Source organism: Lipophrys pholis (genome assembly GCF_963383615.2).
Source record: "Lipophrys pholis genome assembly, chromosome: 3".
NCBI classification, from domain to species: domain Eukaryota; kingdom Metazoa; phylum Chordata; class Actinopteri; order Blenniiformes; family Blenniidae; genus Lipophrys; species Lipophrys pholis.
In genome coordinates, this window is record NC_137627.1 from 6399363 (window position 1) to 6419984 (window position 20622).

The window sequence follows — 20622 nt, forward strand, 5'->3', positions numbered from 1 at the left end:
TCCTCCACTCTCAGAGACAGATGTTACGGCCCAGGATCAGCCGTTCACTCTCAACATAATGAGAACTCAAGGGGAACCCCCCCCACACACACACACCACCAGAACCACCTGTCTGTCCACACCTGAGCAATAAAACCACACACACACACACACACACACACACACACACACACACACACACACACACACACACACACACACACACACACACACACACACACACACACACACACACACACACACACACACACACACACACACACACACACACACACACACCAGGAGAAGCAGGAGTGGTGAGCGAGCCCAAGACTCATGATTATTTAATAATGATGTGCTGGTTGGAAAAATGAGTGACCTTCACTCACACACACGCTCACAGATGAGCATCCATGTTAACGTTCAGTCTATCGAAATGACAGGTTATTTAAAAGGAGGGCACATGAAACAGAAAGGTCTCCAAAAGACAGACCACGTGCTTACATGCCATCAAACCGAGTGTTAAATGGCTATAGCCTTTTTTTTCTTATATTTACCGCTCTATCACTTGTAGCCATGAGTATGTGTGCGTGGCGTGCACACAGATGATTCAGCTGACTGTTTATGTGTCGCATTAAGGGTATAATGTGTGCTGTTGCAAGCAAGTTGACGTACGCTGCTGTCGGCCTCCTCAGGCTACGTTCGGCCTTGAGACGTCAACAACAGCGATGACAACATGAGGTAGATTTACATTTTTGGCTTTCAAAACGTCCTTAACCTGACACCCTTCCGAGAAAAGGAGAACCTACATGGGGTCTCCAGAAAGAGGAAAATAGTGCCTGAATGAGAAAGAAGAAGACGACGAAGAAAAAAAGGAGGGCTGGCTCCCGAGGGAGGGAGAGAATTGCGATAAGTCCTGGCTAAAGCTCCGCCGCCGGTAATTACCTACACGTTAATGCTACGGCGAGAAAAAACCCGGCGGGAGCCTGCAAGGAGATGAGGACCGCAGACTGATACAAAAGCAGAAACAAAAAGATTGCATTTCTGATATTAGTGGCTCCAAGATTCAACAAAGACGGACTAGGAAAAGACAGAGATGAGGGGTGAGATAGAGGGAGATCGAGCAGGAGATGAACAGAGGGAGTGAGAGGAAGCCGAGCAGTGGGAGGAGGAGGTGCACGCTGACCCAGATCCTCCTGCCGGTAACGAGGGGAGGTAGCTGCTGCCGTCTGACAGCAGGACCGGGCGATAAAGACATGCGGGACACAAATATGAGCTAAAGCAGCGGCGGCGCCCTGACAGCTGGTTTACATCACAATACACATTTGGGGGTTGTGTTGCTTTCAAATACAATCAAATTCTGGCTTTTTTTTTTTGTGTGTGTTTTTTTGCCAACTACCAGAGCCTGTCGGACTCGAATGAGACCTGACAGGCTCTCTTATTGCTCCCTCCCTTACCCTCCCTCTCTCGCAATCTTTCTTCACCCAGGGAGGGTGATATTAGAAACACCTTGGCGATTTCTCCCAAAGCACACGGGGACAAATGAGGCCCTCAGCGCCCCGTTAAAAAATGAACCAAGCCAGCAGGGAGTTCACGTCCCTCGGGATTTGACATACACCCAGGTAAACACACACACATTTCCGCATGCAGTCGATGAGCCTGTGCAACAATAGGGAAGAACTGGGCTGCACCTTTTCAAAGTGTTTATGTGTGTGCATGTGCGTGTGTGTGTGTGCGTCAGTGGCCCAGTTTACAGCAGAAGGGATAAAACTGCTGCATCCGCCCCCACTTCCCACCTGTTCAAAACCTCCACCTGTGCATCCTACATGCACATGCAAGCAAAGCAATCAAGGACTTTGCTCCACATGAGCTTGTAACAGTTTTTTCTGTCCGGGGTGACCTTTCATATTTCATAACGCTGGAAGCCGCCGTGCACACGCTCGCTCCCGAACTCCTCCCAAAGCTTGCAGGATTCATGGATCACTGGACCTAGATTTCTATGGCGGGTTGAAAATATGGCCGAGCAGCCTGCACGAGGGAACTCTTGGCCACAAGTCAACACTCCTCAGACTGTTGGAAGAGTATTTATTTTTAGATACTTTATGGTTTTTGGCTCTGAGGCGCTGATGGTCGCGCAAGTCATGAACAGATAGGGGGAAAGTTTGCACACATATTTGTATAATCTTCATCACTGCCAGCAGAGTTCTGAAAAACTTGGTTTCCAAAGTTAAAGGTACCCAACAAAGTAAAATATTCAAAACTAAAACACCCTGTCTTTATACTTGATGTTGTCGTTACCTGAAGCAGCTTCAAACATACATTTTTGTCCATTTAATTACTAACATTATAGGACAATTTTTTTTTTTAGGGTTTTGTGAGCAATATGGCTTGTTTCTTACATTACCGCTGATCAGCTGGAAATATGCTGTGGAGGAAGTTATCAAACGAATTTGGGCCATTTGAACAAAGAAATCCAAATTCGACACACAAATAAAAGTCTGATCAAATCCAGCTGATGATTGGTCACAAAGTCAAAATTTGAGGTGTAACATAAAAAATATCTTTTGATAAAGTACACAAAGAAAAGTCAAGGCGGGCCAGCTCAGGAATTCTCAGCACAATAAGAACACTCCTCTGCTGCAGGCTGAGCCAGTTTGCAGAAAAACTGTAAAAAATAAGAAAAAAAAAGCAACAATGAACAACACAAAAGCTTTTAAGGGAATCTAATCATATTGCACATTGTTCATTCATTTACTAGCATAAAAAAATTCTTCCCAATATTTTTTTCAATCTAGTATACACAAAATGAGATATTCCTGAAGACAAATGCAAAAAGTCAATCCTTTGTTATTTTGTACTTATCTCTGTGTATCATGAGCTTCCACAGTGTGTGTGTAAAAAAGATCGTCATTTTGAACATAAACACAAACAACTACTCAACGCATACGCATTCCCAGTTGACACAAAATGAAAATAAGCATTTCAAATGAACCAGCAGCATTTGTGTGTAGAGGCTGTCCTGTAGAAGAACAATAACTATTCAGTCACACTTTACAAAGCCGATCAATAAATGAATACAAAGGTCAACATTTTTATCAGGCAGAGCAACTAAAATCAGAGGATAATGAACATCTTTATAGAGCAAACCACCAATATTGAGATTGAAAGAGAACCCGCACCGCCAATGGAGCCACAGAAACCTCAAACTGTGACCTTCTATAAGAATGCATCAAGGTGTGTTTCTTTTACTGTATGATCCTTTGAGTTTCTGTCAAAATCCAGGAATCTACTCCACTAATGGTTTTACAGCATGAAAGAGATTACTACAGCCAGCAGCATTACTATAAGATAAAGATCAGGCTGCAGAAGGTAATGAGCTCTTTTGCCTGCAGCTCCACATTCTCAGATTGTATAGAATATTATTGGATGAACCCAACTGAAATTAACTTGAGACACCATTTATCAGATTAGATCAGATTACCCGGACAAAAGCAAAAACATATGTATTCCGAAGTTGTATATGTCAGAAAGGTTACTCCTCACCTTAACAATAAAACCATAAAAGTAATAAGAGCCATGTTATGTAAAATGTTCGAACATGGATTTGATCATGTATCACTTTAATGTAGATAGGCTATGCCATCAGCGAGCGTAAGATGTCCATTATCTTTCCCTGCGTAGGAGCTAAATGTTGAAGGAGCGCCGCGCTCTGCATCATCCTTGAGATGCTGCATGTTTTCTGGCCATTTGCACCCTTCCATCTGTCACTCATCAATCATCACTCAGCCTTATCATAGTGGTGACAGGATGTAAGGTCCCTGGCGTGTTCTCACATTACTCCACCCCACCAATATTCCTGCACTCTGGTGTATGCAAATTTCTCCACTCACGCTGAGGCCTGAGCTAATGGAAGGACAAGAAGAAGAAGAAAGAAAAATCCCCCCTCAGTGAGTCTGCTTTGAGTTCAGCACCAGGGATAGCTCCACAGATGCCGTTTCTCACTGTGAGTGGCTGGCTCATTTCAGCACCAAGGACAGCGCCAGGCGCTGGCATCACATCCGCCTGTGTGTAACTCATCTGTTGTAATTCCCAGCTGAGAGCACAGTATTTCTAAAGGCAGCAAAAAAAAAAAAAAAAAGATACACCACTCTTTGCTATAAAAACAATAGCGCTGATTCCACTTTCAGAGCATTTATAGTAATCTACGATGCATCAATTTGTATTACATAGACATCGGCCTGGTAAAATACAGCATGTTAAGCAACACTAAATGTTTGGCATCTTGCTCTTTTTTGCTTGAGAGGCAGATAATGACACACATTTCAGCGAACATGAAAAGAAAGAAACAGCACTTTGATAAGAGCAAAATAGAGATAATGTAGGCAAGCAGGTAACAACAGACAGGACCGCTGCAGAGAGGGTGACAGACTCTGCAGCATCTGCTGGCAGGATGGACTCACAGCAGGGGGTGCTGACACCGGTAATGTAACTCACAACAAGCGGCACTAAATAAGATGCCTTTTATCAGGGAAGACATATCTGCAGACCTCCCGCTGATGGAGGTTTTAACTGCCAAAAAAGCCCTGAGCGCTCACAGTTTGTGTATCCACAAGGAGAGAAGGATGTGTTTCTTATGTGTGCGTGTGACTGGTTAGGTATGAGCAGGGCCAGCTTTCATAAGTGGCTAGCATATGGGGCAGCAACTGTTGCCTTCACGGGGGAAATGGACGGATTAATTGAAATTGAGCACAGATAGGAAAACAGACACGCGAGTGATGAGCACTTAACACAATCATAGAGGCAAAATCGCACCGGGGCCTGTCTGCGTGGAGCACGTCGGCATGTTTGCGTCCGGGCGCTCTGAGAGGGATTTCGGCCTAATGAAGAAAATAACAATTACCTCTTGATTAATATGTGTGCACCGACAGCCCAGTACCTGTGGACAATCATCAACCCCGCGAACCATTAGCAAATACACCGTGCTGACGCTTTCTAATGGGCTTGTGTGTGTGTGCAGACTGAAAATGAGGAGCATGTGTTGCTGCTTGCAGTGCTAAAACAGGAAACTAATGCTCATGCCAGGATGACCTGGATATGGAGCCTGCCCTCAGCAGTGAACCTGCAGCCGCACTTTTATTGGGATCAAGATAACGCTGAAGGATATGTACGTTTTTAATCTTACAGTGAAAATCACAGAGTTTCCTATTAGAATTGAACAACTCATGACTTTCCATTAATTTTGAATAGTCGTAGGAAACTGTTATATATCTCAATTTATCTGATTTAATTAGCAATTTACTCACCTGTGATCGACTTAATTTATTCAACGGTCCCTAAACATGTAAGAAATGCTTAGATCAGAGGGTCTCGAACTCCCACCCTGTACTTTTATATTAACTACTCTACACTAAGTAGCCCTCCAACGACAGTGACCTCCACTTGAATTTGAATTTACATGGCTTCGTATTCCAAAAAAGAGAAAAGTGTGGGCGTGTATATACAATATATGTGTAGCAGTGTAGTGACTTTTTGTTAGGACTTTCGATCATTTGCATAGCTGCTTTCAGAGAGTTAAATGTTAATCTCCGTGTTACAATGGAATGACATGCACTTTCACATCTCCCATAGTAACAGATTTTATTTATAAATACTCAGCTTTTTTTGATCCATAAAAGAACATCTTGCAAAAAAATTAAAAAAAATACAGTATACTGACTATCAATTACTGTTTTATGAGGTTTGTTTCTCGGCCAGGTCCATCCCAGAGATTCTGCCCGTTGCCTGGCAACTGTTCCACACCAGAAAGTAATCCCAGTAGTTCCCAAAACATTAAACTATACCTTTAACTTTCTGTTTAATGAAGATGTCAAAAGCAATGGAGACATCAGATCTCTATCAAAAAGAATAAATGTACACAGAAGGAATCAGACGACATTTAGGAACGCATGTCTTTTCAAAACCATCTTTTAAATGCGCAAAAAAAAAAACATCACGAAGACATAAATACATACATAGTTTTTTGTTTTATATATATATATATATATATATATATATATATATATATATATATATATATATACACGTGTCGTTGGCACTTTTCATTAAAATAATTTGTGAATGTCTGAAACTGCTTAATTCAAACAGTTTATTGTGTATTTACAATGCTCTTCACACTTGTGTGTGATTTCTTGTGTGTTCATTTGACGACTGTTCATATCCACAAATGCATTGTTTTCCACCCCAAATGATGTGATGTGACCCCAGTTAGATATGCCCTTCATTTTCATGCAGCCATTAGTGTAAGGCTGAAGTGGTGAATCAATACGATCATGGTACAGAGTAGGACTGCTCACTTCGGTCCAAAATAATTTCTTTTATGACGATGTCAACCTGTGTAACATACATTTCACATACAAGTTTGGCAAATTTGTAAAGAAAGAAATTGTGTCTTTGTTACAGCAGTGAAAAGACTAATAAAAGAAAAGAAAAATAATATGTCTGCTGCTACTGCTACTACTAAGAAGAAGAAGAAGAAGTATAATACTATAAAAATAATAGAATATTTTGATAATAACTGACAATAATTTTACAATAATGTTGGTCATGATTTGGATGGTAGAAAACACTTGGATGATATTTTCAAATGTACTCATTTATTTATTGCAAATCTCAGCAACCTTATTGCATATTAACATGATATTGTACCTCATTCACATACGTAGACCTCTATTTAAAAACACAAATGATGTTTTGTGTGTGGATGTATACCTTTGAGAATTAAACTCAAGAAAAAAAAATTAAAAAATGGTATGAAGAGAGATCTGACTCAATAAATCTTGTCTCGCAGTCTCAAATTTCCTCGTTTAAGATCATGCTTGGTTGGATGGATGATTCCTGCCACTACAGTACAGAGACAAGCCAAAAACAGAGAGCAGGGAGCTACCTGTGAGTTACTCAGACACTTCTGCCTCTGTCAGCGTGTCCATCCTGATTGTCTGCACTCAGCTCGAGTGCTCCACTTGTCAAATGCGGAGATTTATGAGTCACTGAGACAAAGATCTGCAACTTTCCCTTCGACCCTCTCTCCTCTGGCAGGTCCTATAATTCTCTGCACCTTCTCCTCCTGATCGTTTCATCAGAGGTCAGCCGGGCCCAGCTGGTGGAGAGGGAGAGGTCAGGCGCTATCTGTCTGTGTAGTCCTTCACTCATCAGTGTGTGCTGGTGTGAGTGTGTGTGTGTGTGTGTTCCACAATGTGTCATTGCAACATGCTGAAAAATAGAGGAGAGCCCACTGGTGAGATTGGACTGGAGGTAAGTGATTGGAAAACAGGAGCGAATGGATGACAGGAGGACTGCAGAATGTAACAGAAGGACTCCTCTGACCATTATGGAGGGCTCTTTAGTGTGTGTGTGTGTGTGTGTGTGTGTGTGTGTGTGTGTGTGTGTGTGTGTGTGTGTGTGTGTGTGTGTGTGTGTGTGTGTGTGTGTGTGTGTGTGTGTGTGTGTGTGTGTGTGTGTGTGTGTGTGTGTGTGTGTGTGTGTGTGTGTGTGTGTGTGTGTGCCATGACAGCAAATCAGCAGGGAAGCATGGTGAGAGTCTGAAGGAACACTTCAAAACAACTTACCAAACTTGATTATATAGAAGAAGTGGGGATTAAGCAAAGCAGTGCAGTAATCTCATGCGCACACACACACACACACACACACACACACACACACACACACACACACACACACACACACACACACACACACACACACACACACACACACACACACACACACACACACACACACACACACACACACACACACACACACACACACACACACACACACACACACAGTCGTGAATACATACGAGAATAATTTTTCCTTGAAAGTCAATGTGAGCTCAAAGTCAGCGCCTGGACTGCACAGCTTTCAACTTCTTTGATTTTTACGTCGCCAAGTCAGACAGTCATTTTAAAAACAAGAAGCTCCGTGCTGGAAGATCATATCTGTCTGCTGCACTCAGACATTACATTTTAGGTCACTGACAGCTTGCATAAAGAGTGATGAAACAAGGAGGAGCAGCAGTGACAAAGATATAGATAAAAAAACAAAACAGCACAAACGTTTGGCCAGCAGCCAATCCCTTATAAAGTCACCCTTTGCTTTTACAATAACACTTTAAATCAGCTGTTGTGAGTTATGAAGTAAATAGTTCTTGTGCACATGCGCGAGTTGCTGGTCAATGAGAACAATGGTTTCCTCCAGTGTGTCCTGACTCCCAGTCCATATTCTCCTCTTATAGTTGAGAACCTGTACGAGCAATCAAACTCCTCTGTCTGTTCATACAAATGTCCATGTACATGCCATTGTCAACGTTAGAGTGCTGCACTTATTTAATTCGATTTTTTCCAGTCCATCAGTGACATGATTTTAATCTGAAAATGTGGCAAAATGCAATGAAGTTATCAGAGTTATTCAACTTTGTTCAGAGTGAAGCAAAAAGTATTTACTACTATCAAACTAAAACTATTTCAATCAATATGAACATCCTCAATCACAAATATTCCCGGAAACACAAACAAAAAATATGCAAACACTGCGATTAGCTAAAACCACAAAATAAAATGACTTTTTTTTTTTTTTATTGATTTAGAAGAAATGCTGCTGAGAGGGTCGGCCTTTTTTTGGCCCAGTTCAAAAGACACTTCGAGGATTGCAGGACACCAACATAAATGTAACAATTGAAGAGTTGAGTTAAGGTACCCAGGAACCCAATTGTTTAAGGGATAAAAAAAACAATAAAATCTGAAAATCAATTCAAAAAGTCACAGGGGAGCCTTTGAACTTTCTGTTGAGGATATATTTATTATTATCATTACTACTACTACAGAGAAGCAAGGTGGTGTAGTGGATAGCTCTCATCCGGGCCCTTCTTTCTGGAGTTTTGCATGTTCTGCCTGTGTGTGGGCCTGTTTCATCCAACACTCCAAAGCAGGCATAAGAAATTGCCTGTAGGTGTAATTGTGTGATATTCTCGGTGACCCCTGCCTTCACCAACAGTCAGCTGGGACCATCTTAAACGTGCTGCAGCCCTGATTTAAATAAACCGGTACTGAAAACGGATGGATGCGTTTTACAAGAGACTTTTCTGTAACCCGTACAAGACCGTCTGAGTCAGGTTGCTGGGTTAGATAAGCCCTCATTTGTTTTCCACTTCACCCCTCACAAGTTAAAGCTCATTTGTTATACGACTGGCACAACAGCTATTGTTATGATTGCCAATCCGCAGCAATGTAGTGGCAGGGCTTTACACAGAAACAATTGTGTTAATTACCTTGAAATAGATATGCTTACAGTTACTGTTCCAATTTCCAAGGCTTGGCTCCAATGCTACAATGACCACATTCACCCAGCGCATGCTTGTTTTTACATCTGTGTGAACAAAGACCATAAAAAAGAGAATATTTTAATATTTGCATAAGATAACCTCATGCGAGAGAACCTCTGCCGATGATCATTTAATCTCTGAAGCTGTGTGTTTCTAGACTGAACTTCTGAACCTGATCCAATATTTCTAGTTCCCAGTCTGCCTATTACTTCCTCTCTTTGGCGATTGCTTGTCAGCCATTTCCTTTGCCAAATGCATCTTAAAAACACACCGGAGATTGCAACCCAGAGGTCCCATGTTGCAGAGAAAAGGGTTTCACTTTTTACTGATATAATTGTTATTATGAAGCCGGACTGAGGATCCGTCATCTTAAAATATCCTTTTCGGTCTCTGGAAAATCTTCAGCTAATGATTCCATTGCAAACTTTGCAAGCTGCAAGACCAGTGAGACATTGTTGCTGGCTTGAACGCGTGTCCCTCCGAAACGTGCCAGCCAATAAGGGGAATTGGCTGTCAGAACGGATACACCCCAAGGCACAGGCGCAAAACAGTGTGCTCCTGGCACAGCTTTGGAGAAACTCTTAAGAGGAGATGTACTTAAATCCACAGAAATATCAAGACTGCAAAGCATAAAGTGTAAAATATTGTAACTTTCAATATGCCAGCTTTGCTTGTGATGAGCGTCTTTTTGTGTTTCACTCCGTCTGCAGCGCAAACCTGTGGGCCTGAAAACGCCTGAATACAAGCTGCCAAGTATCATCATCGGTGACCAAACGGAGAAAAAAGACAGCAGGAGATAAGCCACCCACTTACTGCACAATGTACCTAGTTCAGTCAGCCACTGAACTCCACACGGACACACACACACACACACACACACACACACACACACACACACACACACCCTCCCACTCTCTACACTTTAGACAGAAAAAAAAAGGGGACGTATCCTGGTGTAAACATGGAGAACAAAGGCTGGTCTAAAGGCCGCTGTAGAACACCTCAAATAAGCACTACGCTGCGCTGAGATTCGACGTTCAGAGAAACATTTCCTTTCTTTAAAGGCATTCGATGACTGTTTGAGCTTCGACAACAAACATCCACTCGACGCCACTCCTCGCTCGTCCTTTTACTGAACGCTGAGGCAGAGAGGAATGGCTCGATTTCTCATGAGCACCAAAAAAAAAAAACAGAGCATTTTTTTCACTAATGAGCAAAGTGCAATGCTTTCGGAGGACTGGTAGTATTCTTGAGAGGTGAGATTCACCACCACACTCACCCTATTCAGCAGGAGCACTCGTGGGATTCACGGGAACCCTGCATCGTCTTTCCTCGTGTAAAGACAACCGCTCAAACTTATCCGCTCCAACTGAAGGTTGAAGGAATGTGCTGCAATCACTTTTTGCGGCCTCTGCTTTTGAAATGGTGAGAAGCTTTAAAGATGTTTACCCATGTTGTTGAGCCCTGAGCCCCCCACCCCCCCCAACCCCCCCTTCGGCCGGGGAAGAGAGCTCCGGACAGGATTTTCACCATGACCAATGTCGCAACCTCTTTGGGGGATTTATATAGGGCTCCCATAATGAACTGCCTCCTATCAAAAGGGGGACATAAATCTGCCTCTGTGGTTTTTTGTAACCCCCCCAACCTTTTTTATTTGCTAATGGGATGCTGAAATGACTATCCTCTTTATCCCTCGTACACACACCCATACAGCAGCCCTATATAGGAAAGCATAAATTATCAGACCTATGTCAATTAATCCTGCAACTTCCCTGGTGAACCAGGCATGTTACTGCGTGGCTTCTTACAAAGGGCTGAATATTGCATCATCCCAACTGTTTGCATGCTCAATGGCGAGGGAGGTGGGAAAAAAAAACAACACGATTATCTATATAATAAAGCGGCAAAGAAGAAAAAAAGGGTTGCACCAACAAAGAGTCGCACAGTAGGTAGCCGAATTAAAATACACTGTGCTGGTAATGAGCTATCTAAATTCAGAGTTCATATTGCTTGGAATTACACAAAAGCGGGGCTCCGGGCAGCGCTGGTAGAAAAAAAGGAAGAAAAAAAAAACCAAACTGTATAGCTCTTTCTGCTTGGCTGCCAGAAGATTCTCCCTGTCGAGCGGCAGCGGCAACACGCTCGGTCCAGGAAAATTGTTCGCGTGGATCTGCGAAAGCAATAACTCCTTTGTAAACGACATCACCTCCTCGCTCACTTTTCCATACTTGGCAATGTCAAAGTGTTGGCCGAACTCTGTCACTCAGTGCGCGCACACACACACACACACACACACACACACACACACACACACACACACACACACACACACACACACACACACACACACACACACACACACACACACACACACACACACACACACACACACACACACACACACACACGCACACACACGCACACACACGCACACACACACACACACACACACACACACACACACACGCACACACACACACACACACACACACACACACACACACACACACACACGCACACTTGCACACTGGGAGGAGGTTGACGGCTTGATAGCAATGAGGTATCTACTATAGCTTTTGTGGCACCATCACCAATGTCTCAGCTCAGGGTTTCAGAGTTGTGCTGTGTCTGCTACTCCTAATTCCTCAATGTTTTGAAATTTTTACAATCTGCGTGGTGGTTTGGCGGCCGGATTGGAGCCTCTTGCAGGCGAGTTTTGGCCCACGGCCCTTCTATTTGACACCTGGACTTGAAAAACCAGAGCACATTTATGCTTTCTTGGGAATTAAACAGTATGCACAGGGTTCAGAATTATAGTCTGTTGAGGCAGATCCCCTGCTGCACTTGACACAAAAAAAACTGTTATTTTTCGAAGGCCGAAAACAGAGAAGCGCATCAGAAATTGAAAACGTGGCCCTTTTTTTTCTACTTCCTGCCAGCTGTGACGAGACACAGGGAAAAAGAGCGAGGGTCAGCGCTGCAACAGATGGCAGATTCACGAGACAATGGACTCCAATTTTTTTTGCCTGGATTTAACTGCACTGTAGACCAGCCCTGGGGAATCAATTAGAACCATGGTGTGCCTGGGTTTTCCACCTCCATTGACTTGGCAGTAATTTGTTTACTTCACAGCCAAGCACTCGACACCCCAAAAAAAAATCCAATAAATCCTTCCTTATGATACAACTACCCTTTAGTTCTGGTTCCACTGCACATATGAGTTCATGCTGCTAATGGTCAGTATTTCTTGGCATGTAAAATTGAGGGAAGGACAAATATCTGATTTTTGGGAAGGTAATATTGTAATACTATATATGAGGAGGTGGAATGGAACAGAACGGGGGTTTTCCTTCCAGAGTTTTTATGTGGTTTTGTCAGCAGAGATGAGAATCAGCAGAGATAAATTTGGTATCATCGTAGAAAGACAAAGTTATGCAACCTGTGTTGAGATCAAAGGCATAGGACCCATTTTTCACAATTAAAAAAAAAAATCCATATGCGTTACGTGGGGGGGGGGGGGGTGTCTTATGAATCACTGTCAACAAGCCACTGCTCAGAGATATTGTTTGCTGATGACTGAAAAAATTGATGTTAAATCAGCTCCCGCAGAAAAAAAAAGCAACCAAACACTGGGCACACTTAGCTTGACAAAGCTTCCTTCCAAACCCGAGCGGACTGAGAAAATAACACGATCTATCTGCTGCTTCATGCACAACGGTCTGCTCTGCAGCATTGTGGAAAAGACAGATGTTTGCCAACAAGCTGAAGCCACTGGAACCCCGATGTATGACCTTAATGTATTCTGTACAATTCTGCCATGAGCTTTTAGGAGAAATAAAGCCAAAAGTGAGAAAACCTTTCAATTCACTATTGCATTAATCCAGTGAGGTGGATTTACTGTAGAAAGTGAACTCACACAGGATTGGTATCTATTGACTGTAAGTCCTATTAATGCTGCAGCAATGCTTCCTGCAGGATTTGGTAGAATCGTAGCAGGGAGACCCCGCTCAGACCCTCTAGGGAAGCGGTGGTCTCCCATACTCAGCCTGTCAGCATGTTTTCAATGTCTCCCTGATGCAACACAACTAAAGCTGATGACTGGGTAATCGTCAAGCGTTCACAGAACTTGCAATCATGTGTGAAAGAATCGAAAGACACAAAGTTTTCCAGGTTTGAGCAGCACCGCTGTAGCGTGGTCATGAACATGGTGTCAGATGAAGGAACGATGTGGGATGTATCCCACAGAAAAACTAAAAACTACTGAATTTGTACGAGTTGTTCAGGACATCTACCGAAGTCGAAACACGGCTCGGTACACCACTTCATACCACACGATGTTGTATTGAGTCGCCAATGTGAAACACAAACAGTCACTCGCTGTCATCTGTCTTTACGAAACTAACAAGCTGTGGAGCAGCAGTGTCAAACTCACTTAAGTCTCGGGGCCGCGTACGGCCCCATTTTACCTCGAGGCAAGCCTGATAAGTGAAATGAAAGGAGAAAAAAGATACGATCGAACAAAGATACAAAATGAAATGTTTTCCCCTGTCTACTTCGAAATCTTCTTAGAAAACCTAAACAAGTTGAAACTTACATAGAAAGTGTAATTTTGCTTTATGACATTTTCGCCAAAACATCCAGGTACAGATTGTCAGGAAATATCACTAATATGAAGCCTCTATTTGCTCCATTCTATCTCAGGAGGGTGAGAGCGGTAGCACGAAAATAAAGCAACCATGAATGCTAATTGTTGGTCAACTTGAATTATTCCTCTTTGCTTCAGTGCAGAAATGTTTGAGTGAATTAGGCAAAAGTACAAATTCAGCTTAATATCTTGGTTTATTTCTTCTTCTTTTTTTTAAACCTGAACAACTTAAAATGTGCATGAGGAATGAGCACAATTTTAGCATCAATCTGACAAGGTGCAAAAACGGGAACTATCACATTGTGGCTTTGATGGTGATGATACTTAATAAGGGAACTAGTTTTCGCTGATCTCTGGGCTCAGTGTTGTGCCATGTCCATTACTCTGACTGAAACACCAAAATCTCAGAGAGCAAAGATACAATCTTTATCTTTTTTTACACTTTAAAAAAAGGCACCCTGCGGGGCGGTTTGGACCTCCTAAATGTGGGCCGGTATGTTTGACAACCCTAAAGACGACTAAAGGGGGCTGCCATTTAAACACGCCACAGTTCATGTAGAGTGCTGCACACAGAGGAGGTGTAACCAGTAAAAATCTAGTTTCAGCACAAGATGCATTGGTTGAAACATGTTGAAATAGCCTGTGACATGGGTTTGGAACCTGGTCGTAGCATGAAGGTCATCAAGTATAAAAAAAAATTTTTAAAGTCTCGATTCTAATAAGTCGACTTGCTCTAGTAAACAGTTACAAAAGAAAGAATAGTCCACGGTGTTGCTTGAGAGGCATTATTTTGAAATGTATACACTTTGGTTCAGTGAAAGAAAGGAAAATATGTTTGTATAATGTGAAATATGTTGAAATATGACATAAATCACAGCTGTCAACGTGCATGCGTTGCAGTGTATCAACTCAGCATTCGATATGTCTGGCTTCTGACCAACAGACGGTATCGTGGAACCTTGAGCACAGACGGATCAGAGTCACTTCATTGTTGCGTTTGCAGTGCATGTGAGGCAAATCTTAACCTCTGAGCCAGGTCACAGACTGAGGCCGGTCTATTAGCACGTTTCACTCACACACACACACACACACACACACACACACACACACACACACACACACACACACACACGAAGAAGAAGAAGAATGCAGCCAGTGGCCCAGCAGGGAGGCTATCTCTGTGTCAGGAGGCAAAGAGGATGAACAGCTTATCACAGTCACCGTGTCTCTCTGCCGCCAGACAAAACTGACAGGTGTCACCTTGTTATTCCACCGTGTTGTGGAAAAAAAAAAAAGAAAAAAAAAAAAGCCTCAGTCTACAGGGAGTTGATTAGCACAAACCTGTTGCCGCGTTTACCCGCTTACCTACGGCACACGCTGGAAGAGTCAGCAGATCCCGCCGCAGCAAGGATACTGGCAGCCCTAAAATTAGCTCGCTGGTGAAGCAAAGCTGCCAAGCGTGTGGCACACATTCGTGACATCTGCATTATCGTATGCGTCTGAGGCTTTTGGGGGGGAATATGTGTCACATGGCTTTTCTGAATTCAAATGAGCTAATTGCAACTGTGAGAGGAAGAAAAAAAAATGTGCTTGTTGACGAGTTCATAGTTTTATTCACAGGAAACAGGTTATGACAATTTTGAATAATGTCTTATTCAAATTAGCTTCTATGTCCACAGGAATTACACAAGGTCTGATAAATGCTGCCATTAATAATAAGCATTTATTGCACAGATACAGACAGACAGCACAGGTTTAATAACATTCTGCTCATTTCTAGTTAAACTGCACTGCAAAAATAAACCAGCATGTTTAACTTAGTCACTTTATGTAAAATTATAACCTATGTGGTCTAAGCAACTTCAGTACAAACTGATCATTTCATCTGAAATCATTAACTATTTTAAAATCACAACTTCCAAGTTCAGAATCAGTTTCATGCGAAGAAAGCACACACCTAGAATTCATTAATACACCAAGAAAGACATAACACTAAGCATCCTGTTGCTTTTTTCAAAGGAATTCAGGCTTTTCGGGAATATTTCATCACATCAATAAGATGGACAAAAGCCTAGAATCTCAAGTGCAGCTACATTTTCAGTTGAAATGCTACTTACTGTCTTGCTTTTATCTTGTTATAATGTTCCTTTATTTACAAGTTCTTTTAAGGCATGTCTAAATATCCCTGTCTAACATCAACACATCCCCTTCTTGTGAATCTTATGCCAGATTCAAAGTTCAAAGTCCTCGATTAAAATAACACCACAGATCAGCTCAGTGACTTCGCTCCTCAGTCACTAAACCACAGGAAAGAGCCACCGGATCCCATCATCTAACAAGTCTCCTCAAGCATCTTTCGCTCAGAAGCATCACAACAAACGCCTCTCAATCATGATAAAAGCATTGCCATGGGGCAATAACCCCACAATAGGCTACGATATGGTCAAAGTAAGCTTTTTATTGAGCGTCACAGACGCACTTCAAGTCTCTACAGAACTACTCCAGTAATGCCAGGGCAGATAAAAAGCAAATACCTCCAAGAGCCATTAGAGGCTGTGCAGTTTTATGGGTCTTCTTTTTCTCACACTTATTAAGTGCTCAGTCTGAACACACAGCAACGGTCTCTCCTGAAGGACACACACACACACACACAAACACACACACACACACACACACACACACACACACACACACACACACACACACACACACACACACACACACACACAAACACAAACACGCAGCGATCATAGAAGACGGACTTCCAGATCAGATGCGCACATCTCCGCATCCACGCAGGCTCTCCGGCCACATCCACCGAGAATAGCGCACGGACGCGCGGCGCGCTGCCCTTCACCTACCGTACCTTTGGTGTGAGCGGCGCTCAACCCCGCAGCCAGCAGCACGGTCAGCACGCCGGCTATCCTCAGCATTTTCCCTCCGAAATTCAGTCCAGGTGGTGGGAAACAAGAAGAAGAATAAAAACCACTGCGACCTCTTTTTTTCCCCCTCCACTCCTCCTCCTACTCTCTGCCCCCTTCTTCAGCGGCTCCTCTCTGTGGAAGCAGTGGAAACACTTCCCCCCGGTGATCCGCGGGACAAGCGTGGAGTCAGAAGAAGAAGAAGAAGAAGAAAAAAGAAGGAGGAAGAGGAGGACGGACACCGGGTATCCGCAGCGCACCGCAAGCTCCACGCACGGCACTGCGCGCGTCGCTCCCGCAGCCTTGAGAGTGTTTGTGCGCGCGCGCGCGTTTGAGTGTGTGTGAGTATATATGAGAGGTGGTGTTGGGACCGGTCGAGGCAGCAGCTGAAGTGGTTTGAACTGAAATGGGACCAGGGAGAGAGAAAGAGAAAGAGAGAAGAAGAAGAAGAAGAAGAAGAAGAGGAGAGAGAGAGCGAGAGAGAGAGGCGCACAACGGGACCAGACCGAGCGACGTCACGGGGAGGAGAGAGAGAGAGAGAGAGAGAGAGAGAGAGAGAGATGGATTCAGGATTTTTTTTTCGCTCTCTCTCTCTTTCTTTCCCTCTCATCCTCCGCCCTCCCCTCTCTCCTCCTCCCATATCTACGGAGCATCCCAGCTCACTCCCACGCTTGAAGGGAATCATAACGTGAAGAAGAGTTTAGAAATTCTTGGTCACCTCATTTTGCCAACACGTCCCGTCAATAAATCCCTTCTGAGATGCGTACAAACAACGCAATTTAAAAAAGAAAAAAAAGACCATGAAGCTGAAAAGTATGTAACCTCTTTAGAGTATGTTCGAAGTTTGCACATGTCTTAAGTTTTCAAAAATTAAGTGGGAAGATAAGCTCACAACTCCCATTTCTCACGTCTCACACCTGGCAGGGGTGTTTCTACACACCCCGAGTGCACTCGCATTTAAAATGTGTTTAGCAGCACCATTATCAAGAATCTCCCCCAGGGATAATAAAGTATTTCTGATTCTTATAACCTTGCAGTGTAAGGGAGGTTTCCAAACTGGGTTGTTGCTAGAGATGGTATGCAGGTATCACTTGTCTCTGCTTTAGTCTTTATATGTGTTTGCTAAAGCTTGGATTTCAGATTTATTTCTCTCTCCAGCCCCCCTCAGGGGAGGCATGCCCTACTCTTTTAAAACCACGGATGTTGAATATTGACATTATATTATTAGCAGTCTAGGTTATAGAGCCAATAAAAAAAAGAGGGCATAAGTGTAAAACTGATGATTATGATGTAGTGTAATGACGGAGTATGAAGTGTGCCGAGAGAGCTCTCAGATTTCACAATTCCAACTGAATATTTGAGCAAGAGCTATGGGAATATAAACCTAGACTTGCAGAAAGTTAGGACCCAAAAGAAACAATATAAAGTAAAATTGTCTGTCTAAAGATTTGAAAAAAAATCTACTAAACATTTTCTTTAATTACCACGTATTCTCAAAGCCCACATGTAATTTGCAGAAAATCTATTGAAGTCATTAAAGGAGCAATGTAACTCCAATGTGTGTAGTACCATTGTCTACCACAAGATGGTGTTGAGAGTTAGTTTAGCATTTATATTGTTCTTAGACTGAAGCAAAACGGTAGATGGAGGCGTCACAGAATGAGAACCAAAGCTCTTACCAGCATGATGTTGAACGAGGTTATAGTAATATTAAATAAGACTAATAGATAATTAAATGAACCCTTAATTAAAATGCAACTGCTTGTAGTGAGGTCTGATTTCAAAAATGCTTCACATGTAATGTAATACCACTTTCTACCACAAGGCGGTGGAGAGAGTTAGTAAAGGGTCATAAGAAGATAATAGCAACAGCAACGACTTGTAAATACAACAGAACCAATGGCATAAAGACTGTAATAAACAGTATTTTTGGTACTTTAAACCTTTATATCTACATTTATGTAGCAACCAATATATTCTTTAAAGAGATAAAAGTCCTGCTCTATGTTTACATTCACAAAGAATAAGTTTAGTCTCATTTATTGCTCGTTGAACTCAACAAGGAGAGTGAAATACAATGCAAACTATTTGAAATGCAATTAAATGCTGATGGAAAATAGCGAACACACAATATTCTTTGAGGTCAATACTTTGTATTTTCGCCACAGTGTTTTTAATAGCAATATTTATGACTGTGTAGGAATTAGACAATATGATGGCAGTATGAAGCATTTAGCTTCAAAACACAGGGGAGAGGGCTGCCTGAATGTGTCATCGACTCATTATCACCAACTAGTGGACAAATGTAGCATTAGTTCAGTGTAGCTTCCAGTACCTTTAAGTCTGTTTCGTCACTTGCCTAAGGATGTAAATAATGTCAAACATGTCATCGTTTAATGCATCATGTGGAAATTAAACATGTAATCAGCCCCCCGCATGCACGCACGCACGCACACACAGCTCACTGCTTACCCATGCTGATATTTGGTGTCTAAAAGATTTCAGCTGCTTTTAAGCCCGAGGACTTTTACTCATCTCTTTCTGCAAAACAGAAGCAAATATAGATAGACAAACTTTAATAGAAGTGAAAAGATGTTTACCCTCTGTGTTTATCTTATCGGGGTGGGGGGTGGGGTGGGTGGGGGGTGGGTGGGCACTGTTCTGAAATAGGAAAAAAAAATAAATCACATTTTGCATCAAGAATACTCATCCAAATAGAGTACTATTGTTTTACACCCCCCCCCCCCCACACACGCACGCACGCACGCACGCACGCACGCACGCACGCACGCACGCACGCACGCACGCACGCACGCACACACACACACACACACACACACACACACACACACACACACACACACACACACACACACACACACACACACACACACACACACACACACACACACACACACACACACACACACACACACACACACACACACACACACACACACACAACAATCCTCATTCCAGTCTTTTATCTAAGGTGTTTGTATGTGTGGGCGTGTGTTGGCATTTGTGCAAACTGAGTGCATGCCTATTCGCCGAGGCCGGGCAGCGGGATTATAATAACTTTTTCAATTTTCCTGAGTAGCCTATCTCAAAGGAACTTTTCTTTTCAGACTATCTCTGCTGGTTAAAGGATTATTCTGGGCAGCAGAGGAAAACATTGCCTCTGTTATCAAATGGGGGAGGAGGGGATGGAAGAAGTGGGGGGCATAACACAAACAGATGCGTAGATTTAAATCCACGGCATGTGAGTGATGAAAGAAATTTTCTTTGTTTTTCACTGGGAAATAAGTGATGCAGAAATCAGGTTAAAGATTCTCAAACTGAGGGCCCGAGATCAGGCATGGCCCTTAAAAAATATTTAATATTTCATTTCGCAAAAATGTTTCTCCATAGCGTAAATCTTTTTTAAAGACACATGCAAGTGATTATTTTCCTCAAGGCTCTGCAGCCCAGCCACCGATCATCTCAAAATTATAGCCATTAATCTACAGGAAACCAGCAGAGTATCACAGCTGTGCACAACATGACTAATCTTAATCTGTGGAGGCGAGTCACCTGAAAGTACCACGGGGCAGGTCACTCTCCCAAATTTAACACAAGCCTTTTGTATCAGTAGTTGGACTGCATCAAGGCAAAATAGATTCATTTTTTCCCATCAAGGCTATTTTCAAAATTAC

The 20622-nt window shown here is 42.7% G+C and overlaps 1 protein-coding gene across 1 annotated transcript in view; it reads right to left on the reverse strand.

The window, feature by feature from the left end:
* LOC308107717 (calsyntenin-2-like) overlaps positions 1-16939 on the reverse strand; it is a gene marked incomplete at both ends in the record, with an annotated part of 319526 nt that extends 302587 nt beyond the window's left edge. Inside the window, one exon of the mRNA XM_080460204.1 lies at positions 16873-16939. Coding sequence (XP_080316330.1) covers positions 16873-16939 — 67 coding nt within the window. The remainder of the gene's footprint in view (positions 1-16872) is intronic.
* Positions 16940-20622: the final 3683 nt, after the last annotated feature.